This window comes from Micromys minutus (assembly GCF_963924665.1).
Source record: "Micromys minutus genome assembly, chromosome: 6".
NCBI classification, from domain to species: Eukaryota; Metazoa; Chordata; class Mammalia; order Rodentia; family Muridae; genus Micromys; species Micromys minutus.
This window is the reverse complement of record NC_137975.1, coordinates 81,415,757-81,436,238: the sequence shown is the minus strand read 5'-3', so window position 1 is coordinate 81,436,238 and position 20,482 is coordinate 81,415,757. Positions and strand designations below refer to the sequence as shown.

The window sequence follows — 20,482 nt, the reverse complement described above, 5'->3', positions numbered from 1 at the left end:
CTGCTCTGCACATCTGGAAATACTGTTCTTGGTGCTTTTGAGTCTTCAGCCTCCTTAGGACACTATTTTCTGAAGTTTATTTTTGGATTATGTCTAACGTTTAGATGAAACACTGCTTGGATTCCTGTCTTCACATACATCTAGAAACCCATGTCTTTCCAGAACCTGAGAATTGCCTGATTCCTCTCATGTCCTGCCCTTGCTCTATATCTCCTACATCTTCCACTTCCCATCTTGCACACACTCTGGAAAGTGGTAGGTTTGGCAAAGGGGTTACATCTGAGCATGTCCTGGTTGGGCAGGCCTATTCAGGAAGTTCCCTGTTAGGACACTGATCTTCCTCTGCCATTTATCTGCCCAGCTTCCTGACCAGCTCTTGTCATCCTTATTTAGATAGTTCAGTGCATTTTTCTTCAATTTCCTTTCCAGCCAAACCAGAAAGGGGGCAGAAGACCTAACCTCTCCAGCCCAAAGGAGCCAGCAAGATGACTACTTGAGAGAAACTGAGACAAACAGGCTTCTCAGATCCTGTTTGAACCAATATTTTTATACTATAGTTGGCTAGGTGTGTTGAGCTCCTAGAACCTGGGTTACAGTAAGTATTAATGTTGTGCAGTGAGTGTCTAGGCATGCAGAGGTTGGAAGCCACAGCAGATGCTAGCTCCTGATTAACCCATCTCATCAGGAATACAGGATATCGTGTGAAAGGAACTGAAAATAAAGCTGGAAAGAAGTTTCGAATCAAGTTGTCAAAAACAATAAAGTCAGGGTTAAAAGTCTGGATTGTATTTGCCAGGAAGTCAAAGTTCCTTGGTAGGGAATCAGAAAGACTAATAAATAGGCAAGGTCTCAGTCAGGACTGCAAGCAGGGGTGTAGGTATGAAAGAAAGGATAATAACAAGACACAAAGGGAGCAAAAGTTGGTTTTAAAAACTAAGTGTTGGGTATGGGCATAAATGGTAGCAAAGCGTTAGTGAAAAGAGCTAGTGTGTCTGGTTAGAAGAAACACTGTCATCAGTTTTAATACTGTCATTCCTGTATCTAGTCAACAAATCACGGCTAAGTACCTGCTATGCATAAAGCCCTGCCTAAGAATAGAGGGCCACAAAACACGACAGCTGTGACTTCACAGAGTTTACAGTCCAGGCTGGCCAATGACAAAGCAGCAAGTTAGTGACAAAATGATTTCAGCACAACAAAAGCCTTCTGGAGATGAGGGGTCACTCAGAGAATGGAAGGCCACTGCAGACACTGGGACACTGCCGTGCCATGTCTTTGAATGCAGCTTGGAAGTAAGAAAAGAATGCAGACCTGGCACTGGGAGAAATAAGGCTGCAGGTAGAGATGGTGATGTTTCCAGGAGATGTAACAGCTGAAGCCACTGATATAAAGGAGTCTTCTTGAGACTCTCCAACAGTCAACAGCAAAACTGTTGGCTTGGAGAATAGGGGAGCTGTGAGGAAGCTGGGGGCACCAGTCAGAGCAGCTTAAGACATACTAGGAAATCAGAAAGCTTAGAGATTACAGGCTACCTGAGATCCTGGACACCAGGCACAGAGGCTTGAACAAAGAACAAGGAGGTGCCCTCTTGCAGAGTGCCTGAAGCTTGCTCAGTGACTTCCAGGCTGCTGCTTACAGGATGTGGAGACAGACACCACCTACTCAACTGTACACTCTGCCCTCCTGAGCTCTCTGTCACTTTAGGGAAACAGAACCAAGGCAGAAGAAGGTAGTGGAATATTCGTGTTACTGCTTGTCCCCACTCAAGCTGTAACAAAACAAGGCCTCACCTTCCTCATCTACAGCAGTAAGGTAACAGCCAGTGTCACAGACATTTGGAAGAATTAGCTGAAGCAGACACACAGAGCATAGGATACAGGCATGGAAATAGCAGAGGTGGGACTATGGAGAGGGGTCTGGGAGAGTGTCACAGAAAGACAACCTTGGTTGCCTTCAGCCTTTATTCTGTGATGTGAGCAAATGTCATAACCTCAGGACTGCTCCCCCCTCAGGGGACATGGAGCCTCAGAACTCCTAACTGGGACATTGGAGTAAAAGTAGTAATGGGTGAAAGGGTTCAGCGCCTGTCACCACACAGGAGATTCTTGGAATTGATTCCAGCATGAATTACACCTCCTAGGATAGGTGGAGTGTAAACAAGGAACCTGAAAAACATGGTAGAAATGCAAGATGGTCAGAAAGGCAAGTGCAAAAGACAAGTAGTGACAGTGTCCCAAGCCCACCTGGCTTAGCTGCCCTGTGTTATATATCAGGCCTGTTTGCAAAAGGTGAAGGCAGCAAGGCTGGGGCTATGATAGAGCAGGTCTGGATGCAGGGAATACAGGGAAATGGTGGGGGTGAAAAAGAGGGGAGTCAACAAAAAAAAAATGTTTGTTTTAAAATACCGTAGCAAAGGGAGCTGGGTGTAGTGATGACTACCTTTTGTCTCAGCACTTGGGAGATGGAGGTTTGTAGATCTCTGTGAGTTTGAGACCAGTCTGTCTACATAGCAAGTTTCAGACTAGTGAAGGCTACATGGTGAGACTTTCTCAGTTAGGGTTTTACTGCTGTGAACAGATACTATGACCAAGACAACTCTTATAAAGTCAACATTTAATTAGGGCTGGCTTACAAGTTCAGTTCATTAACATCAAGGTGGGAGCATGGCAGCATCCGGGCAGGCATGGTGCAGGAGGAGCTGAGAGTTCACCATCTTTATCTGGAGGCTGCTAGAAAAATACTGACTTCCAGGCAGCTAGGACAAGGGTATTTAAGTCCACACCCACAGTGACACACATACTCTAAAAAGGATACACTTCCTATTAGTGCCACTCTCTGAGCCAAGAATATACAAACCATCACACCTTCTCTCAGGAAAAGGGAAAAAAAAACTATAATGAAACCTAATACTTTGAATACTGATTTAAATAAATTATAAATAATACATATTACATTTTTTAAAAACACACCAATATTAACCAGACACAAAACTCATATAACTTTGTAAACATTCATAGATTTAGAATAAATATGTTTTAATTTTTCTGCAAGGTTTTTATAATAAAGTTAATAATAATTTAAAATAAATTTAAAATAAAATAAATTTGTAATTCATTTTTATATTAAAACTTAAATAGTAAAGGGAGATATAGGAGACAGAGGAAAACTGTTCAAGAGAAACATGCCATAAGTTATTGGCTGCTGAAGTGTGATGCTCAGGGTTGCTCACCTAGCTGGAAGGGTAACTGACTGTTCTCACATTCACCTTCTGTGCCTACTTAAAAGCTCCATCTTTACCTACTTACTGGGAGTTGAGTCATCTGGTAAGGATCTAAGTTGATCTTCAGGTTCTGCCAGTGCCAAGGTCCAGCAGGTCCTTTCTGTGCCAAACACCACTCTGACCTTCTAAGAGGTATTTCCTTCCTATAACAAAAGAGATATCTTTTTCTTGAAAGAACTGCTGCATCAGTGACCTGGGTGTGGTCTCCCATGGCACTTTATGCATGCCATCAATTTAGCTGAGCTTATTCCCTTCATTTGCCCTTGTTAAAGACATGGAATGTGTTGTCCCTAAGGAACATCACCTCCTGACTTGTGCCTCTAAGAATTGTGGAATATTCAGCAATGGGTAAGTTTGTTGAGACCAGAAGTTGATATCAGGCGTCTCTCTCTCTCTTGCTCTCTACTTTATTTTTGAGACAATCTCTCACTGAACCTGGAGCTTACCGACTGTGACAGCTTTTCCAACTATCTGGGGATCTGAACTCAGGTCCTCAATCTTGTGTCCCAAGCACTTTTCCCACTGAGCCATTTCCTTAGCCTATGTTTTCATTTGGTTTTGTTGTTGTCGATGATGATGTTGTTGTTTGAAACAATCAGTCTCCCTGTGTGGCTCAAGCTGGTCTAGAACTTTCTATGGAGATGAGACTGGCATCGAGCTGACCATCTTCCTGCCTCTGCCTCCTGAGTGTTGTATAGCAGGCCTGTAGTACCACAGCAGCTCACAGAGCTTTTTTTGGCAAAGCCATAAATCATACCTTACCCTGGAGTCAACATCACCCATGACAGCTTCCCCATCAGAGTCTCAACACTCTGCAATCCCAGGCTTCTGATTATCAGTTTTCACCCCTGGGCCTGACCAAGGGGCCTTCCCTAGGTGGATGTCTGCAGTTTTTCCACTGTGGCTCTGCAGTCCTGTCAGACAAGGCTCTGCTCTCTCATCACTTTGGCAGCATTCCTGACCACTGTTGTTTAGTTTTCCTTACAGTATTTAGTCCTACCTAGTTTCTTTTTGCTTATGAAATGACACTGCTGCTGTAAGGGACATGAGCCACCTGCTGGCTGAGTGGCTTAGTGCCATGGGGCACTAGTAGACTATACCAAACCAGAAGACAGCCTACCAGCTCTTAACAATTATGCTGACTACATGGTTGGCCACAGGCTTGGTCTATCTGACTTAGCTTCCTATGTGGGGTATGTACTAGGGAAGGAGGTGGGAATGGGTATAGGCATGGGAGATGGCTGAGGCTGTAATAGAGACATGGAGATGGGGATATCATTGGTTATGTGGTCTCATACTGTGTTGAGTACACAAGTCATATCTATGCCATGAATCATCTATGGCCACTGACTGCATGTCATGAATGTGGCCAGGATTCAATGAGAAAAGGAATTGGGTGGTCCTTTGTGGTGACTGTTGCTATCACTATAGGGTAGTGATAATTTGAGGCAACCCATTCTTGCTGAATCTGAACTCTAAGCAGCCAGACTACAGCATCAAATTGCTCTGGCTGATGTCTGCATCTATCTTGCATTCTCTAGACTTGCTCTACTGCCGTAGACAGACCCCGACAATGTCATCTTTCACTCTGCAGACCCTGAAAACATGCATCATCATGAGCAATTTATTTCTGTTAGAAATGGCCATGGGTCAGGATCATAACCATTCATGATAGAATTAGATTCCAAGCATTTCCCAAGCCCTTTAAGTTCTCGTGACAAGCAGATCTTAGTATACTTTGTAGTCCTAGAAAGCAAGCAGCTCCTTGAAGAATCTGCCTCCAGAATCTAGTAGTACTGAAGAAAGTCCACTGGGAGCATCTTAGCCTTACAGCACTGGGGGCTGCTTGGGAGAGAAATACCCTTCCACGAAGAAATGTCTTAGTCATTATTTACTTTTAAATATAAAATTCAAGATCGTAACCATTCCTGAGGGTATCTAAGGAATCTAATAATCCAGAAGTTTTCTCTTCTACCTCTACAAAACTATATAATTTTTGCTTTTGAGGTCCCAAACTGTCTTCAAGATCTTGTTTATGTAGGGCACTGATATCAACCCTGTATGTCATAATAGCTCAGCCTTGCTTCTTCACCCTTAGATTCCACATCCATACAGGACCTGTTTGAATTGAACTGATAGAAGTGGGTTACTAGCAGCCATGCTTTTTCTGGACCTGTGTGGACTAAAAACATATTCATTTGATATTTTTGTCTTTTTGTTTTTAGTGCTGAGAGTTTACACTTGTACTTCCAAAGCAAGCTCTCTACTGCTGACAGACCTTACTTTTCTGAGACAGAGTCAGCTTATCTGGAATCCTTTTTATATCCCATTTTAATATCAAACTTATGGTCTTTTTACCTCTACCTTCTAAGTGCTGGGATTTTGTGTGTGTGTATATATATATATATATATATCCCCCACAGTCTCCCTATCTGGATCTTTAGTTAGTTCTTTTCCTGGGCACACAGTTTGTCCTCACTCACAGCCTCTATGTGGGGGTAAGTACATGACTTTGTATACTGTTCTTAACTGTCCAAATAAGAGAGAAGATTGCTCAAAATTTAATACAGGCTAGCAGGCACAACCCTCACAGTTATTCAGGCCTGGGTTTGAGGATAGGCCCTTCCAACTGGCAAAAAGCAAGTTATCTAACCACTGGGCCTACAGAATGTATCTGTGCCTACCACATAGGACTATTAGCAGGGATCAATAACATAGAGAGTGCAATGGGTCAGATAGATGGGACCAGGAAGATGCCCAATGAATCAGTGCTGACTCTGAATGATCCCTGCTTTCCTTACTAAACTGGGTGAGAACCCATCTTGAGCCACTAACCTCTGCTTACAGACAGTGTTCTAAGGCACCCAGATTTCCTGTCACCCTACTTGACTCAGACTCAGTGCTGGAAACTTACCAGCCCATCCCAGATGGAAGAAAACTTGAAGTCCTGTGCATGGTTGTCACAACCACTATGGGATGGAGACAGACAACAGATGGGCATCAGCGCCAGCCCCATGTACTGGAGCAGCCTCTGGGAACAGGCCATGTGTGGGAAGCAGGCAAAGAGCATACAGCTGAGGGTCATTACTATTCCCTATGTGGCCCTGGGTAGGTGTGGCTGCTCTGGGCAGGCCCACTGTAGGCTTGATGAGGCAGTTAAACAACCTAACTTGCAAAGGTGTAGTACTGCGCATTGAGGCCCCTGTGCTTCCATGACTGATGTGGCTGGTATGTCAGGCTGGGGTCTCAGTACCCCAGCCACAGGGACCTCATCCCTCCCAAGGGCCCACACCAGTACCAACCTTTCCGGGATGTTTAGAGTGGCCAGAGACATGTCCCTCTGAGTTCTTATATCTGGGCATGGTCTTTCTGTCACAGCACTTACTGACTTAGCCATGAGTGCAATACCTGTATCACCTTCAATTCAAAACGAGCCCTTTTTGGCCTTGAAGAAATCATTACACCAGCTTTCCTTCTGAAGATTAAAAATCCCAAGACTCCTATAGCTTACCTTGCTCTGTGTAGACAGACCAACATGCCGCTGAAAAAATGAATATGGCCAGAATTCAAGAACCATGCTAGGTTCTCAGCTACTCTGACCTCCCCTCCTGGGTTTATTTGCAGAGCATACCATGTGCATCAGACACAAGAGGTTCTTGCTTGGTACTTTTGCCAGCTGACTAAGCAAGAGAATCACTGTGGAGGTAGCTCTTCCTTGGATGCAGAGATTGTGCTTTGAGGAACTTGTTTGTCCCTTTATGTACTCTAGCATATGGCAGGAAGAGCTCTCTACTTTATCACCTCTTAGCCCCCTTGGTCACTAGGAGCACAATGCAGTGCCACACTGCTCTGGAAATACTCTGTGAGTACAGTGTGTTGAGATGAAAACATCTAGCTGAAGAGTTGTTTCCTAACGGTAGGCTTGGAGCTAAGTGTCCTACAGTAGATGCGTCATCCCTAGCACAGCGAAAAATAATAATCATAATTAATTAAATCAATCAGTAAAGACAGAAACAGAGGACAGATCATTGGTACAGGACAGGATGTGTGGCAGCCATGCTCCTCAGAGGTAGCAATAGATTATGTAATAAGGCCTGATTTTTTTTTATACTCTCATAGTCAATAATTTTTCACATCTGGACCAAGCTGTCGTTTCCAAAGCATGCTCACATACACTGAAGTGTTGTTTTCATCAAGTTGGCAGACTAGGATCTCAACTTATTTGGTCTGTGGACAGGAAGCCACACTCCATCACAGGCCGTCTCTTAGATCAGACCCTAGGTCTTGTCAGCAAGGCCAGCACTGAGGGCAAACAAAGCACCTGCCAAGGGCGACTGTGCAGGGTGTCACACTTGGAGTCCCCACCAAAGCTTTCATCAAAGCCAGCTTGATTATTTTCCACTGCATTTTCCTGAAAGGATGTTATGATTTTCTAGATGTTTGGTGGCTGGCGATAAATCAGGCTTTTATGATGTCATGTGAAAGGCCACCTCTCGGACTTCCTCTGGCTGCAAGTGGAGAATAAAAGTAGGACATGTTGGTAGAACACAGTAGACACAGCTCAGCTTAACCCTTTCCTCACTTGTCCACCAGCTCAGGTCACAGAAAAAGGTGGGTCTTCTTTTCAATGAATAACCAGGACTTGTGGAAGCAGAGTTGCTTTCTGGGTGATAAGTAGACTCAAAGGCACTGGCATCATACCAAGTACCTCCCATGGAGTGTGACAGAAAAGATTATCAGGAGGTTAACAAAAGTAGCCTTTAGAGAGCCTTGCTTTATAATGCTGGCAATAAGAAGTTGCATTGAAGCAGAGAAACTCATAAAGCTAGTGAGGCTATAATGGAATTTCTCATATCATTATAAATTCTTAAATGCCCTTGAGAAAATGGGAAGTTTCTCATTTAAGCCAAGATTCAGGACCCTTGTTCCCCTCATCCACATCCTATCAACCCATAAATCTTCCTGTGTTCCATTTTCCCACTTATCATTCCACTGCAACAAAGTCCACTGCCACTGTCGTCTAGGAACCTCCATGATTTCCCCCCATGTGTCCTGGACATCTTTACTGGTCTCCTCTTCTGTTCTTGACCCCTCTGATCTGGGACAGCATGTACAGATGTCTCTGAGAATTTCTAGTGCTTAAACTCTCCAAGACCCAGAACGACACCGAGTCACTGCTTTCTGTGCTAGGATGGCAAAGGACTGCTTCTCTGGCCTTTCAGATATACACATTCTCACACAAACACATGCAAAGAAAGTGGGTTACAGTGATGTGTCCCACCCTAAGAGCTTGTCAGGGAGACGGCTCCCCAGCAAGCTAGGGGTGATCAGGACTCCAGCTTTCCACTAGCCAGGAAGGAAGTGAAGGGTGGAGGCATCTCAGTTAGCCTTCAGGGGCTCTTGCTGTCCTCATCTGGCCAGAAGAGGGGCAGGGCAGCCTTCCTAATGTACACTTTGGTGAGTGTCTGAGCACAACAGTGAGGTGCCTAGCCTCCCAGAGACATATGTGTTTTACACTGAATCTTCACTGCAGTAGCCCAGACCTGACCACTACAGAATATTCAGGTCATAAACCCCAAACATCAAAGAGTAGCTGATTGCAAGAGGCAGCAGGTCTTGCATAAAAGCTTAGTACAGAGAGAAAAATAAACTCTTCCATAAATCAGTATGAACAACTAGAAGTCAGTGCTGTTACTTTGGAAAATCATGCTGCTCCCATCCTATCCCCCCCCCCCCCCAATGCAGGCTTCTGTCTAAATCATTTATGTCAGCTAACTTTTTAACTAAGAGGCAGTGAGGTGAAATTCAGAGAACAAAGCCTTGATACAACATGGCTTCTGTAGAAAAAGGCCTAGGATCCATGAGAAGTCTGGTGTCACCATGAGGTGTTTTTCCCTTGTTCCTGAGTCTACAAGCAATGGCTTGGTCTGCTTACTCTTCAAGAGTTGAAGAGTTGCTCCCAAAAGTACTTTCTATCAGAGGTATCCCCAAAGAGATCTTCTTACCCAGATCTTTATGTGATAGGTTTCTTCTTACCATTCAGGTCTGTGAACAGTTAGTACTCTTTAGAATGTCCTTTAGCCATCAGGATTGTCCCTCTCTTGTCAAGTCCCCACTCCTACAGCCTTGTCACCATGATCCCCATTAGATGATATCCTCTTCATATCTCTGTGTACCTCTTGCCATCATCTCTCCAACCCGTCACAGGTGCCGTGATAGCCAATGCTTTGCCTCATTCAAAGTTGCTTCCTTAATGCCTGACAGAATCAGTGTCTGGCAAAAGTCCACAAAGTTGCAAAATGTGTGCAATACTTGGAGAAAAGCAGACTGTAAAATCCTGGGTAGAAATATTCAGCAAACCTGAGCCTAAAAATAAAACAGGACTGAATGTCTCTAGGATAGAATTCTTGCACCCCTGGCATGAATGAGGCCCTGGGTTTGCTCTCCAGTGCTTCACAGGAAGAAATATGGCACCAGCAGCTATTTGTGTATAGCCTTGAACTCTTACAACCATCTAGTAGCATAGACAGTGTTTATCTCTTTTATAGATTTAAAACCTAATACTCAGAAACAGCTAAGCTAACTGAGCCCTACATAGGTGTCCAGTTACCTCCAGTGATATCTCTCTGGGTTTTTAGTAATGTCGAAGAATGTTTCTGTTGAGATTAAATTTATAGTGATGTACAGATGTTAACTGCAGTTGGATTGGTTCTGAAAAGTACATGAGCTCCTGTTCACTGAGGGAACTTTCATTTACTCTCCCCCAGGTCTCCTGTGCACCTTGCCGTTCACTATCCTCCTTTGGCCACTATTCATGTTTCTATCACCATGGCTGAGTTTGTTTTAGAGCAATATATTGAGTTATAGAGTGGCTACATTTCTCTGCTAACTTCTATCCAGCGTTGGTATATATTGATATCCTCATATGTTGACACATTATTGAGAAGTCACGATGCCTGTCAGGTTAATTTTGCATAAGTACACTGTTTTCCTTGGAGGACTTGGTTCTTTGAACATTATGACTGCTAGGATAAGAATCGAAAATGCTACCTTCTAGTCCAAGCCCCTGCCACTAGATGGCTTCCTGACATCTGGCTGAAATGTCTTTGCAGATAGACATAGGGATTCTGTTCTTCTCGTGGATAAATGAAAGGAAGAATAACAGGTAACCATGCAGTGCAGATCCCCACAGCCGACTAAATTTTTCATAGCCATGATGATGAGAAAAGAACCGAAAAGGAAATAAAAGTATGAAAAACATAGGATCCATATTAATGTTCATCTTTCCTCTGTGCTCCTGAAGAAACTCAAAAAAGGCCAGGTAGTTGTTTTAGTTTTTCCTTAAGCAGTTCCTGGAAGAAGCACTCCCAATGCAGGGTCTGGTGTTGCAGTGTCATTGCGACATGTAACATGTGCCTACATCTCTGCAGCTAGGCCTGTGACAGGAGTCTTTTTGGGAGAGGAGAAGGGAGGAGGCGAAGCATGAGCAGATAGGTACATCATTAAGGAGAGATTTCTTGAATTAGAAGACCTTACTTAATATGCTACATATACTGGAAAACACCCAAAGGAAAACCTACAGCATTCATACTATACAGAGAGCTGCATTAGTTAAAATGTTCTTTTGTGTCTGTGTTCAAAATAAGAGTACAATGCTTGCCCAAAATAATGATAGATTGCCTAACAAACATGAAGGAAGCAAGCTTAAGGAAAATTGCCTTTGTCTTGTGCAATCCGGGATGCCCCATGGCCTAAGTCGATTTCCTGGATAAGAGAGCACAGGCTCAAGATAAGCAGGATAACAGTTTGGTTTTTAGCTCCAAGACACTTTGTAGAGAACTTTCATCTCTAGGAAAGAGGCCTCTGAAGCAGATACAGAATCTCCTGAGTTGCATCTTGAGTGTGGCTGTCTTCAGCTTTAATTAGCTGAACTCTGCAAAGTGCTTTCAGGGCAGAAAGTGCTAAGTGGCAAAAGAAATGCAGCCTGCATCTTATGTCCAGAATGCCACTTGCCAATTATGTCACAACAGTCCCTAATCGGTCCACTTAAAGGTGCTTTATCTCCTTTCCTCAGGGTTTATGCCACCTCCTACTAGCATGGGCAAATCTTTACACCCCAGATCCAGTTATTAGCAGTAGCCAGTAATTTTCAAAGAAGATGGTGCTGACTTTGAAGCCTGGAATGCTGAGGTCACTACCAATCTTATCTCCCTGTCATTAAGTGGCCCTTACATTATAAGTGTGAGTCACCACCACCACTCCACATCAGCTGGTTAGGATGGTTAGTGAAGGAATTAGGACCAGCAGGCTCTAGTTATAGTAAGTCATTCAATTCACTTTCCTTGTGTTGATACCTACTGTGGGCAGTAGGCTTCAAAACTCCATACTAACAGGGAAAAAAAAAAAGGTTAATTCCATGGTAACAACTATAGACACAGGCCAGGTACAGAGGTGTCATAAATCTGTATGTTGCAAGGTGACCTCCTCAAAGTCTCATTGCAACCTGTTAGACATATATCTGCTAGCATGCTACTCTCCAGGTTACTAGACACTGCTCCTTGGACATGCTTCCCTTTGCTTGCTTATTCAGAATGGGCCTGGTGGCATGGACTAAGCCTGGGTCCCACAAGGTTATACAAGCTGGGAAGAGTTTTCCTAGGTTGGTTGCCCTTTCAGTGCCCCAGTCAAAGCCCTGTAGTAAGTAGGTGGCTGATGGGTAAAGGGCAGACAGACAGTGGTGGTACTGCTAAGGTGTTTTCAAGCTGCTAAGGGAGAAACTGCAATTTGGTTAGTATGAATATTGCATGCCACCAGTGTGTGTGATCCAATCCACAGAGGAGAACAGACCTCTGCCAATGTCTTATGTATGTTGGCCTGAGAGAACTTAAGACTCATTAGCACTCTAAAGGGAAATTAATAGTCTGAGAACCCATACCTCCTTCCAATACAGCCATTCCTCAGCTTCCTCAGAAAATTAGTTCCTAGCTCCCCCTCTGACACTGAAATCCTCGGAGACCATGTATAAGATGATTTGCAGGCCTTTGCATGTCTTCCTGCACTCAGTAAATCTTCCTAGGAAACTTGGAGTCTAACACAGTGCAGCTGCTGTTAGCAGGTGCTATGGTTACAGCGTAGAAGTAGCAAGCATGATCTGTGCACCTGTAGTACAGGTGTCTGTTTTTGTTATCCTTGATCACTGCCTAATTGAGACTGTGTATGCAAAATCTACTGATTTGGAGGATCCCCTCCCTCCTAAATATGTTGTCTGTATAATTTGTAGAGCCTTTGTTGCCTAACCGTATTTCTCTACTTATGCTAACTATACATTTTTAAATTTTAAAGGAAAAGGTGTACATATGTCATGATATGGTGGGTTGGACAGTCTAGACTGCCCAGAGCCAGTGGGCTAAGAGTGGGCTCTGTGCAGAGACTCAGAACAGCTTTATAGGCTCACTTCTCTCAGCTTTATGTCCTGTGCTGTGCTTAGTGAAGCTGGCCAAGCATGGTGCCACTTTAGCTCTGAAGCATCTGTCATCCCTGCTGGATGGACAGTCCCCTGAGCCTGCTTCCTAAACAGATGAGACAACCTACAGCTTTCTCCTAGTCCTGTCTCACCCCAGTCATTTAAGGAGAGGCCTTTGCCATTCTAAAGCCATCCAGGGTAGGAAAGGGAGGTGCCCTGCCAGCCTCCTCCTCATTGCACTACTCTGAGGTTAGCTCTCCTCTGGAGTAGGATTAAGCCACAGTTAAATTCCAGCATATGAGAGGAAAACCTACACAGGTTCTCAAAAAGAGCATTTCAGGATACAGAATAGGCATTCTTTAGGCTTCTTTCTCACTTTTCCTCCATGCTGCCCTCCCTGTCTGTCTAGAATCTTGACTGGGATGCGCAGAGCAACTTCAAAGGCTTCCCTGTAGTTCTGTTGTTTTGTTTTGTTTTGTTTTAAGCAGTTCTGCATTTCTCAAGAGAAGCTTTACCCTAGGAGAGAAGCCTGCCTCTACATTCATTAGCATAAAGTCAGATGAAGGACCTAACTCAATGCCATTCTTCTATTCCCTTAGAACCTGAGCTAGTCTTCAGTTTCACTTTTCCAAGGAAAAGTCAGTATTCTTGTGCTACTTACAGCCCCGTGTCTTACAGTCCTTAGTCACATCCCTGTCTGCGCACTTCTTTTTTACGGCACTCACAAGCCAATTTCTTTCACTATGTACATTAGAAGTTAAACAACATCCTGCCAAGAGCTCTTACACTCCTAAAGTCTCTGCCATTCCAGATGTTCCTGCAAACCATACCACAAGCCTGCTAAGGAAACTCAACCCAACTTATAATTCAATCTAAATGTTATAAATTTCAAAAATCAAACTTAAAGGGAGAAAAGGGTATGAGTTTGGAGTTACCCAACGTGATCTAGGTTAGTCCCTATGGTCATTTTTAAGGACAGTAGTAGACGAGGGTATACTGAAGGGACTTATTTTGTATAAAAACTATCAAAATCACATTAGGGGAAGAAAAGTAACCTATGTGGCTGAAAGGTGTCTTGTCATCTTGACAGCAATGCACAGGGAACCCAGAGAACTTTGCAAAAGGGGCCTCTAATTACAGGAGACAGTAATAGCAGGGTGAGCCCTCCCTCCTTTGCTGTGGGCTCAGGAACTGGCCTAATGACTTCCCTGGGACTTGGTCTGGCACTTTATCTTGTCTCTGTAACAAGGCAGGAAAGCCTGAGATTTCTTTGCAACAAAATAAGCCCTTCTCTCGAGCTAATGGCTAATGTCAGCAGCGCCATTGCCATGAAAGCCACCATGCTTGGATGTTCCAGATGCAGCACAAATCCTTAGGGGCAAACAAACTGGGTCTGCTGGAGAGAGCTGGTCTGTAGACACCCTGTTTCTCATGCTGTTTGGCTGTTGTAAAATACTTAGTTAAGCCTAATTAAAATTGATGATAATAAATTACACATTGAAACTGTATAGTTCACCTAAAGGATAGTAGTGAAAATGGCAAAGACACCAGAAGCCAGATTTAGGAAATATCATATTCACATTTAAATGCTTTAAATTTTCCTCCGCCTTTTGTTGCCTATTGTCTGGTGGTTTGTTGTTGTTGTTTATTTTTGTTGTTCTCAGAAAAGCTCCAGAACACCCAGTTCATAAATTTCTTTCTAGAAACTCTACATAAATCATAACTTTGATCAGTTTTGCCTCTGTTGTCATATGGTAACTATAAGCCTATGTAAGAACTGAACAAACAATTCAGACCTAGAACCGTATAAATATATTCATTCTTCTCATTTGTCAATAGGAGGTTCTTGCTTGGCCTTATTGGAGTCATTTTGTGTAAGTTCAAATGTCTTCAAAGACTTAAATATGAGACAAGAGCATAGGGCCTTTGTCCATACCCACATCATGTGTGAGCACAGCACCTCCTGGAGTCCAGCTCCCAACCCTGATTTCTCTGCAAGTCAGAGGAAATGATTTTCAAGGGAGCATTTCCTGTCTGCCCTTCTGTCCAGCACTGCATGCCTTCACACACAGGCCTTGTCATGCTACCCCTCAAGGATGCCTGAGCATACGTGAAAGTGGAACGAGCCACTGACCAGATCCCATGGTAGATAGATCTTTCTCTTCCTTCCTTCCTTCCTTCCTTCCTTCCTTCCTTCTTTCCTTCCCTCCTTCCTTCTTTCATTTTTTTCTTCCTTTCCTTCCTTCTTGATTTGTTTGTTGTTTAGAAGGCTTCTCTGTGTAGCCTGGGCTTGCCTGTAACTCACTCTGTAGAGCAGGATGGCCGCTCACCCTCCCCCACTCCAGGTTTCTTAGAACAGTAAAGTACAAACCATCTGAGTTGATGGAGACAAAGGAGAAAGGAGGCACTAGGCAGGAGAAAGAGAATTGGAGGAGCAGAAATATCTCAACTGGGTCTTGTGTTGACTCAATGGCAACTGGCAACAAGAGCAACTGTTTTGTTCTGATAGGACTTCAAGTTCTTCCTTCCCAAGGCTTCTTGATCTAATTAAATTTCAGGGACATAGAGCTTTGGCAGAAGTCTAAGGAAGCTAGGAGGCTTCAGTCTAAGAGCTGGGCTCAAAACTAAATTGTGAAGTTTAGCTGGGCCTGTCTCTGGTTTCAATGAAATACTTTTACCATGTATGTTAGTAATGTCTGTTGCTAAGCTTTTGAAAACCATTTTTCTTTTTCCTTAATTGTAATTGCCTGGTTGTTTTTATATTATGAGCTACTTGTAGAAAAATACAGGAAACATAATTACAATACAACGTTCCCTTTCCCAAGCCTACTGAGATCATTTGAAACCAAACAGGGTTTTAAGGCTTTTTTAACTGTATGTTCACAGCCGTGAATTGCATTCATGCTGAGCTGGTTGATTTACAGCCAGTGGTGTGTGATTCAGCAGTAGCCATGTTCTCCTGAAGCTGCTGTAGGGTGAGGGAGGGGCAGGAGGACACTGCTTCATGACTCCAAGCTACACAGCTTCCTCTGGGGAAAAAGAAGGAATATCTTTGTGTGACTTTTACACTAAAATGGGAAGTGTTGTAAAAGTATAAGTACGTTTTTTAGGGAGAGTAAAGAGAAATAAATTACTTGGTTTTTTTTTTTTTTTTTTTTTTTTTTTTTTTTTTTTTTTTTTTTTTCACTTATATCGGCAGCTTCAGGTAGCACTGTGCTATAAATGCTAATTACTAATTCTTGTATCCTACCTTTCCTGGGGAGACTGGAAATGGGCTTTTAAGCCAGCAGAAATAACTTGTTTCACTCTGGTTAACACTCTGGGGAGGAAGTGGGTACTTCAGCATATTGTGAAACGCAAAGCCTTTGGGAATTTGATTTATTCAAGCCAAAAAAGCAATGGTAGATGATGGGAACGAGAGTCCCTGAATGTCCTCTGCTAAAGATTCAGGGAGGGAAATGGAATCCAGAGCACCTCTACTTGGAAGGCCCAGGAGAGCACCCCATGTGGCAAGTACAAATAGCTTGTGCCTAATCCCTGCCACCCACCCATCTGAAATCCAGAATAAAGTGACTACAGGAGAAGCCCTTTACTGCAGCATGGTTATCTATCGGGGACTGCCACTCAGAGCGGATGGTTCACTTGTTGTCCAATAGAACAGCTAAAACAGAGCATCTTAATGGAGTACTTATCACTACAAAGATCACTTTTCCCTCCTGCCTCCCCAGTCCCTGGTTATTTTGAGTCTTAGCATATGCACCATTGGATACACTCATGAATAGACCTAATTGGCATTTCCTGTTTTTTCCTTTCCCTCCCTCCTTTCTTTTCTCTCTTCCCTTTCAACTCATCTTGAAATTCCCACTCATCTTGAGACCTACAATAAAGAACTGAGTGAAGGCTAGGATAGAGAATTTTCATCTCTTCTGTTTCTGTTTGTTGCCGATCTTCTTTACAAGGAAACCTCTTAAATGAATAATTGTGAAGTTTTCTTGCTAGAATTCTTCAGGAAGCCTGAGTACACATGTGTTTCTCTTGGTAAAGTCAGACTTGAGTAGGCCAATTAGGCTTGACCTCAGCACTGATAAGGCCTACTCCTGAACTGTGTCAGTGGTGCTCAGCAGTCTCTCTGAAAGTCCACCTTTCAGAAGGAAGCTAGAAAACGGTCTAGACAGACAGAGGGACATGACCTCTGTTTCAAACTGAGATTTGCACGTTTGTCCCCTGAGTCAAGAAAGAAAATCTCCATATTCTAAGTAAGAAAGTTAAGAGTAGAACAGACCCTTTACTGTGGCAGTGAAAATGAGGTTTCATTTTTGGAGTTTGTGAGTGCACTGCTAGCTGGGAGAGAACTGTCTCCACCTTAGCAGGGCCAAAGCTCAGCAGCTGCAGGCTGCCCCTACTAGCTCTGCGCTCTCAGGGCTGACCATTGTGGTGTGATCGCCTGCCTGTCTGCCTATCTGGACTGTCCCAAAAACCTGAGACTGGCCATGGGGATCCACTAGTCCGAATCCAGGAGCCAGGGGTAGGGCAAGGGCTATAGACCTGAAGGTAGCAGGGCCTGAGCAAAGGTTAGGTTCTTTCGACCTAGCAGATGGGTCAGGGTTCTGCAGTGGAACTCCGTGGCTTGGACATGCTGACATGATTTACCCCTGGCCTCGCCTAGAAGTGCAGTAATTCGAAACAGTTCTTACAGTAGTTCTCCTGACAACTTAATATCTTTTTTTAAAATAATAGTCATCGGAGTCACTAGGATGAGGTGGGGCTAAGGAGTGTGGGCTGTTGAAATAGCTTACTTGCAAGGTCCTAGCTGCCCTGATGGTGAGTACCTAGTGAGACAGATTGGAAAGGGGGACACACAGGGCAAGCCCATGCATGCACATAACTCATATGCCATCTCTCCACAGGACTTTCTGCAGGGAGACTGCTCCAAGGCTCAGCAGAAACTGAACTGGAAGCCCCGCGTTGCCTTTGATGTAAGTTTAGTCGCCAGTGCTGCTAGCTGTGAGCTCTAGAGCTATTGTCAAACAGGAGAAAGGAACCAGTGAGGAGGTGTTGTGGGAGAGGGTGACAGAAACTCCTCCCTTATGGCCCACCCTGGATCTTGGGTTGCAGGAGCTGGTGAGGGAGATGGTGCAGGCCGACGTGGAGCTCATGAGGACCAACCCCAACGCTTGAGGCCTCTGCAGAGACTCGAGAGGCATGGTGACAATGCGGAGCCAGTGACCTGAGTCCAGTCACTCCTGCCAACCATGGCTCCTCGACCGACCTCCTGTGTTGTCCCTGCATCTAGAGCTGGGTCACAGAAGTTTGTAGACCACAGGACAGGACACTCCAGACCTAAGGCCACATTGATTTTGTCAAAGCCTCCTCTGAATCGTTTTGGGAAATCAACAAGTTTTAATCACATCTTCATTTTACTTGAAATTATGTCACTAGACAACTTATATTTTAAAGTCTTGAGATTGATTGTTTTTCTCTTTTCTTATTAAATAATCTTTCTATAAACCAGCACTAACAGAGTTACATGTGGATGTTTTTCTCCAGGTTATAATGCAGGCAGTTTATTCCCCAAACAACACCCAAATCCGCAGCTTGGGATGAAACTGTCCTTGGTTCCTTTGAGAAAGCCCATGTTGAGAAGACCCTAGCCTGAGCTGCCCTGGCAAAGCACCTTGCTAAGTCTCTGCCTTAGGACATACCTATCCCCTGCTGAATTGAACTGTTCCTATCCCTTCTGTTCTCTGCTGATTTTAATTAGAACCACCTATCATCGCTCACCCTCTCAAAAACAAAACAAAACAAAACAAAACAAAAAAAAAACTCAAAAGAAGAAAGTCTGATGGTTGTTGGAACATTCTGTGTGAAATCTCTGGGCTACCCCTAAGTCCCCTAACCTATGCCTCTTCTATGGTCTAGAGTCTTTTACACAATATTTACTTCTAGTCTCTTCCCATCAATACTAGGACACTGAATTTTGATTCATCAGTTCAATCCATTTCCATCCAGGACCTAATGTACACCAGATATCATGCAGATGCTTCAAACACATCAATACTAATTAGAAGTTATGACAGAGAGACTTAGAACTGAGGATTCAGCTTCACTAAGTTTATCATTTATGTGATAGAATTATAACCACCAGCCTATATTACTGAGCTGTGTACTGTGTAGCTACAGGTGATACATTAGCATACAGAACACCCCCTCAGAGCAAGCAAGGATCTGCTTGCAGGTATACAGTCTTGCATGAAATCATCTTTTGGCCTAGAACAAATTAGGTCAGGACTCTTCTCCCCCTCACTCCCTTTCCAAGCAAAATAAAATAAAACTTCAGCGAATGAATGGCATTCCAATCTTTGCACATTCAAGAGACTTGGAGTGAACTATTTCCGAATGTCTTCATAGGCAGGTTTATGATCTGGGGGAGGACTAGGGCTGGTGCAGACGGAGCTCTTTCTGGTGTTGTCAATCCTGTGAGAGCATGCTGGCCAGGGCAGCCTCGGCCTCCATGAAACAGAACAAGGGTAACTGGGCTAGCCCACCCAGTTCTCAGAAGCACCCCAAGAGGAGCCTGTTATTTCTGTCCCCAAATGGGATGCTGCTAATTGGAAGCAGATGGTCACTGGGAGGTGGGGCTTGTAGGACTGGGCAGGCTGGGGGCATACACAGATGCTCTATCACTCTTGGGCATGCACTGTCACCCATGACCTCAAACACATATCATATACAAATTCACTCCCCAGCATGCCCTCCCACATGCTATCACACACATTCTTACAAACATCACTCAAAAGTCCATTGTCCCTTCGAAGATGCTCTCAAATCCCATAGCTAATCACATGCTCCTTGTCCTTGACCCTGGTGAACCACCCCCCTATTCCTCTGACCACCTAAGACCTTCACTCAACATCCAGGAAAAGCCATTCCAAAGACTTGCAGGCCTGCAGAGGCTGTTAAATTCTTTCTTTCTTTTTTTTTTTTTTTTTTTTTGTGTGTGACTTTCTGGCCCAAAGCCATAATGAGTTCCTTAGGGAGGACCAGGAGAAATCCCTGGCAGGGGGTTTGCGTGGGTTTTTGATGGAAGAACTCGTTCTAATTCCAACCTTGTCACTATCCATGCTCTCCAATCACAGTCTGGGCTCTTCTAGATTCTTGATAGCATAAATTTAAAAGGAGAAAAACAGCAGATGCAGTCTAGAATTTTATTTAACTGTGTTGAATTTCATATGGCCACCCTCAAGACCCAATTGAAGGGTTTCTTCTTAATCTCATCTTAATTTCGGTGATTTTTATGTGTCCTTCACACTTTTGTTTCTTCTCTGCAAGCATTGGGTATATATTTAAGGCTCTCCTAGCCTGATACTGTAAAAACTAAGAGAGTTAAACCATTAATATTCTCAGTTATGTCAGGGCAATACCTGTTTGTCAGAGAATGATCAAATGCTTGGGTACGAGGGGCACCACTGGCTTAGTCCTCTTCAAACCCGTCTGTCCATGTCTGCTGCCCTTTGTCTTTAGTTCTGAAACAGTGAGGTGTATAGGGAACAGGCTCAAGAGTTGGGACTGCCAATCCGAAGAGAAGGCTGGGAGAACCAAAAGGAAACCTAGAGATGTGTGAGGCAAGAGCATCCAGTAGAAGCCTTGGGCTTCTTTTTATTTTCTATAATCACGAGCCAGTCTCAGAACCCCACAGAAGCCTGTCAGACAATAGGCTATACACACAAATGCCATCATCT

The 20,482-nt window shown here is 43.8% G+C and overlaps 1 protein-coding gene across 1 annotated transcript in view; it reads left to right on the top strand.

Annotated features, from left to right (window-relative positions):
• The window catches only part of GMDS (GDP-mannose 4,6-dehydratase), a 594,697-nt gene extending 576,451 nt beyond the window's left edge, over positions 1-18,246 (top strand). The window contains exons 10-11 of the mRNA XM_080918622.1: positions 17,651-17,719; positions 17,859-18,246. Coding sequence (XP_080774748.1) covers positions 17,651-17,719; positions 17,859-17,921 — 132 coding nt within the window. The 3' untranslated portion in view covers positions 17,922-18,246. The remainder of the gene's footprint in view (positions 1-17,650; positions 17,720-17,858) is intronic.
• Positions 18,247-20,482: the final 2,236 nt, after the last annotated feature.